At 44.7% G+C, this 9,666-nt stretch overlaps 1 protein-coding gene and 1 pseudogene across 4 annotated transcripts in view; one reads left to right on the top strand and one right to left on the bottom strand.

Annotated features, from left to right (window-relative positions):
• The window catches only part of plekhm2 (pleckstrin homology domain containing, family M (with RUN domain) member 2), a 20,109-nt gene extending 12,176 nt beyond the window's left edge, over window positions 1-7,933 (top strand). For 2 of the 4 annotated variants that reach the window (XM_024280605.2, XM_024280610.2), the window contains 6 exons: window positions 3,436-3,626; window positions 4,029-4,094; window positions 4,185-4,344; window positions 4,497-4,676; window positions 5,811-5,927; window positions 5,999-7,933. In XM_024280605.2, coding sequence (XP_024136373.1) covers window positions 3,436-3,626; window positions 4,029-4,094; window positions 4,185-4,344; window positions 4,497-4,676; window positions 5,811-5,927; window positions 5,999-6,136 — 852 coding nt within the window. In that variant the 3' untranslated portion in view covers window positions 6,137-7,933. Of the gene's footprint in view, window positions 1-3,435; window positions 3,627-4,028; window positions 4,095-4,168; window positions 4,345-4,496; window positions 4,677-5,810; window positions 5,928-5,998 lie in introns of those variants that run through there. The other 2 variants (XM_024280616.2, XM_024280623.2) reach the window with 2 other exon arrangements.
• Window positions 7,934-8,703: 770 nt separating this feature from the next.
• On the bottom strand, window positions 8,704-8,820 carry LOC112152580 (annotated as a pseudogene).
• Between the last annotated feature and the right edge of the window lie 846 nt (window positions 8,821-9,666).

The raw sequence follows: 9,666 nt of genomic DNA, 5'->3' as shown, positions 1-9,666 counted from the left end.
TCACAGCTCATTATAAGTTAAGTGTCATACGGAATCATGCAGCTCCTCCATAATAAAATCACCAAGATTTCCTCATATCTTCCTCTGCAGCTTGGAGCCTGAAGATGCTGAAGTCTCGTTTGAGGAAAAGCGCGAGAGCAGGGACAGAAACTTAAATGGATCTCGTTGTGTTTTTAAACAGAGAAAGGTCCAGCAGCTTACTTGTTAGAATGGTTATTCATTTAAAAACCACTGAACAGGTTTCTCACCTGAGACTGTCAATAGACTCTGCGCGGCACACGCTCTCCAGACAGAGCTGTGACGTCACCGCAATGCTCCTTTTTTAGTGAAAAAAATACTTGTTCTCATTCATCGTCGTGTTTTTAATGACTTATTGCGTGAGTTGGTTTTTGCTTTATCGCAAAATGATGATTTAATGGAAACAGTGTAATTTCCAAACATTGTTTTTTTCAAAATTCCTAGAATTTAGATAAAGTTTTGCGCAAATGTGTAATGGAAACGCAGCTAGTACTGACATGTATGCATTAATTGTCGCAAAAAGTGACGTTTAAAAATGTAAATCACCGGTTATTCATGTCCACACTCAGACGCAAAACCGGAGTTTTCCTAAATCTTCACTTAGGCCGCAGTTTTCCAAGTGCACCTTTTTCAGTGACTTAAATCTTCGGTTTCGTGTGGATGAAAGGCCAAAACGTATGAAAATATATTTGTTTTAGCAGATACCCGCCTACGTGTGGACAAGGCCTTAGTTTACTGGCTTTGTTTATTTGTTTTCTTTATGTAGTTTTGGTTAAGCAGCCATTATCAGGAGCTGCTGACTCTGATGGTCGACATGTCTGGATCAGCAGTCTCCATGACTTATTTTATGTTTGGAGCCACCATGGAGAGATGAAAGAGACACATGTGGATCTGGAGCTGCAGGTTGCAGACTCCTGTTTTAGGATGTAATGATTCTTTGGGAATCGGTAAAAAAACGATTCAAACTCGTCAACATGTTCATCGATGCAGATAATGAAAAAATCAATTTGATAGTTTTCTATGCAGGCGCGTAGGAAGATAGCAACACAGGGAAGCAACATCATAAAACATCCAGGTCTAAATAGTAAACTAGAATGGGCGGGGCCTGTCTACACACACACACTGTAATTACAAACACACCTGTTGGTTGAGATAGTCTCCACATTTAAACTAGTCAGAATGTACTCAATATAACTGCAGCTCACACACTTAATCATACAAATCACACAAATAAAGCCTTTCATTCTGTCACACATACTATTAGTGCAAAGGTGAGCTGACACCTGTGCTCAGGTGAGAGTTTATGGTTTAGTAATGTGAATAAAGATGGAATGTACAAAGGGGGGGGGAGCACCCGGCAATCCCTACGCCAAGACCCCCCACCAGGGCAGCAGCAGCAGCCAGGACCCCCCAACACGCTAGTTTATGAACGTGCGCTCAGCAGGTGTATCCCCACCAGAGCAGAGCGCTCACACAGGTATCAGCAGGAGGAGATTCTTCTTCTATTGTATTTTTAATGTTCATTAGCGCTCCTCCACCTCCTACAATAGAGAGAACCTCGGAGCAAAACGTCAAAGCAGTGGAAATCTCCCAAATCTTGATCCAGGATTATTATGTATAATTTTCAGTTTATTTGTACTGAATCCTTTCTGTTAGTAGGAAAACAGACAGTTTGATGTACGGGGCAAAAAGAATACTTGGCCTTAAAATACCTTTAATTCATTCTGATTAAAAAAAAAAATTGAAATAATGACTTTAAAACTGTGAATCGAATCGTGGCTTGACTGACATCTCTAGTACTGTTTAATAGGTCCATTTTACAATGGAAACGGTCAAAATACCGGACCGGGTCGGATCGTACCGGACAGTGGAAACGAGGCTTAAGGCAATACCTTAAGCATTAAAAAAAAACGGGTAAGGTAACAGAAAAACTGCTTCTTCCTTAACTTTCTCACCAGCACTGCCATAGGCGCTGGCCGGCACCTGTCCGGGTCTCACGTGAAAGCCAGAACACTAGGAAATACAACAAGCTCAGAACCCACACACACCGGTTCATGAGACTTGATAAAAACAGTAAAGGGGGGGGGTACCAAAACTGGTCATTCATACGTTTACGGAGATTACTGGTTAGATTAGTAACAGATCAAAAACCATTCCTTAACAAGAGACAAAATAACCTTCCTGACATTATTTATTCATTATTAGAAATGATTCAAATAACTGCAGATATTTTCTCTCTGTTCTACCGCTGCAGCTGTGTTGCTTTTCTTGCAGAAAATGTTCTCCTATAGTCGCATTCGCTTGAAGGAACTTATCAATTTCCGCCGCCGAAAGTACAAAACTCAGGTGTTTGTTCCCGTTGCCATGGTGAATCATGCTCTCTTTGCTCCATTGATCAGGGCTTTTTATGGTCGCGACGCTCACACCTGATTCTGGTTCTGACAACTTCAAGTTGATTGAATCAAACATTTTCAGCTGTTCTGGAACTGAAAACCCTGAGTTTGGGAATTTTGAGTCCAGTGACTCCAAGTTCAGGTTCAAACTCTAAATTTGTTGAACCTGCTTCTTGGAACGGGCCCCTGCTGCCGGCTGGTTCCACTGTTGTAGATCCAGGCCTGTCGAGCTACAGGCATCTCGTTCTTTGCAGTGATTTCACTGTCCTTAATTCCATCTGCAGTTGGCTTTCTGCCAATCCACATGAAAAAGAGACAAGCTTGTCACTCACGTGTTCTGCATCCTTCTGTGCCAGCGTTGTCTTCTCACTGATCGACCGCTAATGGTGTTTCATAAATTTGGTAAGCCAACCCAAGCTGGCTGCAAACGTTTCTTTTCACTTTAAAGTGTCATCAATGTCCGTATGAAAAATCATCTTCACCTTAGTGCAAATCATTTTCCCGGAGACTCGCTCACCTTTTTATCTTTGCTCAATTATCCATGTCAACACAAGTTCTTCTAATTCTTTGTTCGCTTCCTTTGTACCTCCTCCAGACAATTGTTTGCTAGCTGTTGATCTTTTTTTCTACAGCTGTCTTCTCCATATCACCGTCTGCTTGCGCCATTTTCTGAGGCTGATAGTGTTTGTTGATGTATGCCATCACATGAAGTTTAAAAGCTAAATCAAATGAGTGTTTCTTGGCCATCGCTACACTAGCTTACAACATAAACACCTCCCCCCAGCTGACCCCAGTGGAGGCCGGCCACTATAGATATATGGTAATATTGTTGCTGACTCCCTGACAAAGAAAAAAAAAAGTTCAAAGTATTTTTAAAATGTTTTTTTTTCTGGTTTTCCTATAAATGAGCTGAGAACGTTTCCTCACAGATTCTGCCCTGATAGATGCATTTCCTTCACTCTTATGGACAGCTGCATCTTTCACAGTTCTTCTCGATCTTCTCCTGGTTTTTCTGTTTCTTCAGGTTTCTGAAGTCTCTATTCTGCTCTATTCACTGGTTCATTGGGAGGATCCGATGGACATGACTCTCTCTCCCCAGAGCGGCTCACACACCTCAGGACTGTCCTCCAACACTAAAGAAGGAAGTCTGCAGTACCGATGTGGAACCTCATACCTGGGCAAGGAGCTGTGGAAGAGCTGCTACCTGGTCCTGAGGTACTGAGGTCTTCACATCCGTCCTCCTCTCAGCCGTCTCGTTCTGAAGGATTCTGGTCCTTCTGCCCTAAACTCTTCAACAGTTTGAGTTTGGTCATCATTCACGGCTTTAGATTGGAAAGAAAACATTCTTCCCTCTAGCATCTCAGTCACAGCTCCTTCATCTCCTGCAGGCGGCTGATGTACAAAAAGCTGCAGCTCATTCAGCTTAAATCAACCCAACTTTACTCAGGTTTAAATCCAAACTTGACATTTTTCTGGTTTTTGGGGCATTTGCTGGAATCTGCTCCACCATATCACTCATGTTATGCTAGTATCTCTGTAAACTGGTTAAAGGTCACTCTGAGCTCCAGTTCCTCTGACAGCCACACATCTGATGGAATGAACACTGTTTCTGTGCAGTAATGGGATCCTGTACCTGTATGCAGAGAGAACTGACGTCACACCTGTCCTGTCTGTCACCATGGGGTAAGCTTCGGTCCACTCGTGACTCTTGGACGATGCTCTGTGGCTTTAGACACAGAAAGCTGTAGCTTCTGTAGTTTGCTGTGTTTTCAGTGGTGAACACTGTGGAGGCTGCCGTCGGTCCAGCAGCACAGAGCACCCCCATGTGTTTCAAGTCATCCTGACGGAGCGCCCCCCTCTGGTACTCAGCGCAAACGACGAGCAGGAAATGGCGGACTGGATGCAGCTGCTCTGCCAGTCCGTCTCTAAAGGAGTAGGTGTTTCTGCACAGAGCTGGGATTTCTACACATTCATGCCAACAGATGTGGCCAGCGCTGAATATGTTTGATCTTAAGAGATATTCAGAAAAAAGTAAACTCCTGTTTGGATTCCAGATGCAGCTAAACTCTTCCTCCTTGATTCCAGGTCATCCCTCAGGGTGTGACCCCCTCACCTTGTATCCCCTGCTGTCTGGTGGTGACAAAAGAAAAGCTCCTCACCTGCCATCAGGACTGTCAGACCAGCTTCTTCCGGTCTTTGGGAAGTGCCGACATCTGTGATATCACCAGCGTCAGCCTGGAGCCCGACAAGGAGTACTGCATCATTGTAAGTCTGCCAAAACATGAGTGGGGTGGGGGCACTGCTAGAGTAAAGAACGGCTGTTAGACCCGACGGCTTTTGGACACACCGTCAATAAGAGACGGGTCAAAGCTGGATGATATACGGTATTATGCATTTAAAACGAAAGTGTTTGGCTGGTCACCGTTAACCCGGCAGAGGAAGTGTGTGTGTCAGCCTGGGGGCGGAGCTGGCAATGCAGACTCTTCCTTGAAGGGGCTGTTCCTCACTTTGTGACATCAGCTCGTTAGAACCCGCTCATTTTCATGGGAGGGGCTAGTGCTCAGAGCACAGGTTTTTAGAGGATTACTCAAGAAGGCATGAACGGATCAAAATACTGCTTTGGCGTTTGTTTATGGTGAGGCTTGAACATTATAATGCACTTAAATCTCAAAAAGGTGATTATGCTGGGTATAGAGCAGAAGTGGGCAAACTACAGCTCGGGTGCCACATGCAGCCCATGAAGCAATTTAATCTGCCCCGCCACACTGGAAAGAAAAAGATAATTCTTATTGTTTTATTTTCCCTGTAATTCTGGTCTCTACCCATAGATGGTGCACTACAAATACATTACATTTTCTTTAGCTGCAAAACCTCATTCTGCTTTTATGTGGTCTTGTAAGATATTGAGGTTTTTCTAACATTAATGTGTGTTTTTCAAGTGAGATGGTCATTTTTCCAATCATTCCAACACCACATGAACACAGAATGTCTTTCAGTTTGCATTTTTCCCCGACGGATATCGACCCATTAGTGCAATTGGCTCCAAAATGAAAACAAAAGTCACAATTTTGTAGAAAAATTTCCAAAATGTTGTGTTTTAAACTTCAAAATGAAAGCAGGTGTTCATCCAGATTCCATGGGACTTCTTTGTCTAATGAGATGGATTACACACTTTGCTTCAGGTCTGGTCTTTCTGTCGCGTCTACATGTGGGACCTTTGGGGTCCCACATGTAAACAGTTTGCCCATCCCTGGTATTGGCCCTTTTACCCCAGCAGTGGTTTGGTTCCAGCGTTTGTAGGCAGCTCATGACAGCCCAGTGAGCTCCTCCAGAACAAAGGGACTTTTATCCTTCAGGACTTCCCTCATGGGTTCAGCCTCTCTGCTGTTTTGTTGGTAGGAGTTTGCAGCAGATCGGACACAGTTCCTTCCTCCGTGGGTTCTGTACTTCAGCGGCTGTGAGGAGAGAGGTCGTCTTCTGCTGTCGTTGGACAGAGCATGGAAAGCCATCTTTCAGGTCAGAGGATGCAGAGAGCTAACGTGTTCTGACAGAGTGTGAGAAGCTTCATGGTTATGATGTGTTCACAGGTGGACCTTCTCCATAAAGACGTGTTTGATGCGCTGGTGCAGAAGCGCTGTGGGGAGGCTCTGGAGCTGATGAAGAGCGCCTGGCAGCGGGCAGACAGTCTGGCTCGAGGCAGAGCCCAGCGGGAACCGTGGTGCTGAAGGACAGCTGAGCCGGCCAGCAGAGCTGCCGTCTCAGCTGCTCTGACCAAACACTTCTGTAGGAAACCCAGCGCTCCAAACGGGAGGAAACATGAAGACGTTTGCCTTTAAGATAGCAGCAGGATGAACATGAATCATTCAAGCCTTGGCCTGCTAGTTAGACTGAACCATCACTAGTCTGATGGAGGAACTAATGGGAAGAAGCGTGCTGTTCAGTTACTGAGCACTTTGTTACAGACTGAGATGAATCCGCTTTGATCCTTGAGGGAACATGTGCTAATCTTCACTGTCTCTATGGTCACAAGCTCTGCTGCTTCTGAACGCACACCACTCCGAGGATGGAAACTGCTCCGATGGAAAACTGTTCCTGATGGGAAGTGTTCCGATGGGAACCGTCCCTGCCCACAAAAGTCTGTCTGGGGCTTTACGGCCAAAAGGACCGTCCAGCCAGCTACTGGTGGAACCTTCTATCGATTCTCCACGTTCTGCACAGAGCTCTGCGTCGGACATATGGACTCATGCCCGTACGAACTTGTAAAGTGTTTAATTTAAATGTCATGAAGGATGAAACGTCACAGACTCCCATGGATTTCGCCTCATTGTCACACTCTGACGTAGAACGTGCTTTCAGGACAGTGGGAGCAGCTGCGCTCAGACATTGGGGTCTGAAAGGACCCGCCTGTGATGAGGCTGTTGTGGAATGAGCTTCATGAAGATGAACTGGGACTCCTTCATGTTCAGAGCTTCTGTGTTTGATTGAAGTTTGAACGTTCAGAAGCTCAGAGCTGCTCCTCAGAAAGCCTCTCAAGTCGTTAAATATTCATGCTTGGAAAATAGTGCTGTGTGCTTTAATGCATGTGAAAGCAAAGGTCTTTTTCATTTTCATTTGCATTCATGTCATGAACACTTCCACCCTTTACACTGTAAACCTGTCAGTTGGTTTGGTACGTTGAGACGTGGTGGAAGGTCTTTGTCTGTGGATACTGAACTGCAGATCAGTCTGAACGTTTCCAGAAAGGTTGTTGAGGACATGAGAAACTGGACCTGTTCTCTGCATGAAGCATCCATCCATCTGCCTAAGTGCCACTTTGTCTCACTAATCTGTCGTTTTTTTTCTAAGAAATGGAGCCTCAGGTAGAACGACACTCTCTGGATGTGCTTCTTTCACATTTTATACCTAAGGAATTTGCTTTCTTATCAGTTGGTTCCTGCAGTGACGCAGATTTCCAGGAAATCTTGAATAATTTATTGTGGATTTTAAAGCATCTTGAAGTCCTTCCTGAGCGAGTCCAGTTTCAGTTGTTGGATTGAACCCGACAGCTTGGTGGGATTATCAGCGAATGTGTTTGAACAGTGTTAAGGCGTTCACCATTGCTGGTCAATGACTGTAAGATGACAAACGTACGGTACACTCTGATAGATGTGTCATCATGTTTAGCAGTTGGCAGAAAACCAGCTTGAATTTCACACATGAGGAAAGGCAGGATCTGAAGTGTTAATTTTGGTATGACACTGTAGTTCAAGTACAACAAAACAGAATAAACTGATCAAACGCTAAATGATATCACTAATGCGAATCCTTTATAGGTAATTATTCAAGTACAGTTGTTGGAATTCAGCCTTAATGCAGTAAATCAGGCTCAGATTTAAAGGAAATCAAACTTTTGGATTGAATTGTGATGATATTGTAAAATCCTAACACTTTTCTGTCTTTGATGTTTTCTGTTTTCTCTGTGGAGCCCTAAGATGACCTCTGACCTGCTTTATAATAAAGTTATTAAAGGAAGCTGTGCTTTATATTGGTGTTTTATTGAATGAAGCTGGACATCAGAGCAGGAAGTCCAGATGTTTCAGACACAACAGAACTTCAGTCTGACGATCAACTTCTACTTTCTGGTGTTTTCTATGTAAATATCTGTTCAAGCAAGGAATCTGAGATCTGCAACAAAGTTTGGGGGCTCTCCTACCATTTTGAATGAAACATGGTTTAGTCTTCCTGTTTGAAATTAATTGAACGGAAGTAAGCAATGATTAAGACGTGGATGAAACTGCAACAACACGGTCTAAATAAACTGGACCAGAGAAGAGGCTGCTGCAGAAGCAAATCTCTCTAAGGAGGAGATATTTAACCTTTAAACACCAGAGCTCCAGTGTTTCTGTTCTTTGATTTACTGTGACTTTTCAACCGTTGACACGATTATTCCAGTAGATTCCGGAGGAGAACTGGAATCACCTTGATCGTGTTAACAGTTGAGAAGTTACAGTTTAAGCCGCGACGCCTCAGGTGTGTAAAGGTTAAGAACATGGACGAAAAAAACAGAATCACATTTCGCCTAGGGTGCCATGCAGCCCGGGGCTGGCAACTAAACAAATGTCCACCTTTGGCTAAAAGTGGACAAGAAACTGTGACGCTGTAGACGCTAAACTTAACCATAATTCATTCATCCTTTTTTTCATCTTCTTGTCCACTTTTTCCCTTTCGGGGTCGTGGGGGTGTCAGAGTCTACCCCAACTACTGATGGGCGAAGGAAGGGTTCACCCTGGACAGGTCTCCAGTCTGTCTCAGGGCCTCACAGCATCTGGTATTTTCAGGTGGTCTCCCATCCAAATACTAACCAGACCCAACCCTGCTTAGCTTCCAAGATCAGACGAGATCGGGTGTTCTGGGTGGTGTGGCTGTACCATCTCATAATATTTTACTCTATTCTGTGCATCTACCATGTTTTAGCAAACATACTGTTGGCCCTTTGACATGAGGGCCCCCATAGAGCATGTGTCCAGGTTGCTTTTTTGGGGTTCACCCCGTAGGTTCAGGGAGCGAGATTATAAAGACTTCATGTAAACTGTTGGTCACTTATTTAATCAATAGTTATGATTTATTAGTGATTGGGACAAATTGGATTAGAATAATCCTAAATGTATTGGATAAAGAGAGATTGTGAGACTCGATTGAATCTGCTCCTGTTTACAGACTCTGTTGTAAAGTGGTGCTTTTTTAAATAAAGCTTTTCCTCTTTAAAGAACTTTTGTCAGTCATGGATTCAAGCACCGCTGGCTTTGGTCCAGTCAAACTTTCCTGCCTCCCTGCAGTCCGGGGTGGGGCGTGTGGTATTTTCGTGGGTCAGTGAGTGAACTCTTTGGTTCCGAAGTGAGGATAATCAGATGCACCGTGCCGGTGAAGCTGCTGCCTGTATAGTGGCTCCGTTACGGTATTCCTCAGCAGAGGCAGTGAAGGTCTGCAGGTCTGCAGAGAGAAGAGGAGGAAGAGAGAGGAAGAGTGCTGCTGCTGCTGTGCTCTGCTCAAAGGCACAGCATCAGCATCTTTCCTCTGCAGGAGCGCACCGCTCCCTCTTCCCTTCTCCTTCAGTTTTCATGAGGAGCCTCCGTCCTGCCGGCTGGACCTCCTGCCATCATGCTGCGGAAGAGCTCGGAGCTGCGGGGAGAAGACAGGGAGGTCCTCCTGGATCTGGAAGAGAAGCGGGACGCGCAGAGCGCGGACGGCTATGGCAGTCTGCATAACGGAGCTTTCA

This window comes from Oryzias melastigma, linkage group LG7 (assembly GCF_002922805.2).
Source record: "Oryzias melastigma strain HK-1 linkage group LG7, ASM292280v2, whole genome shotgun sequence".
Classification (NCBI taxonomy): Eukaryota; Metazoa; Chordata; class Actinopteri; order Beloniformes; family Adrianichthyidae; genus Oryzias; species Oryzias melastigma.
The sequence above is the reverse complement of the archived record's forward strand: the minus strand, read 5'-3'. Positions and strand labels throughout refer to the sequence as shown.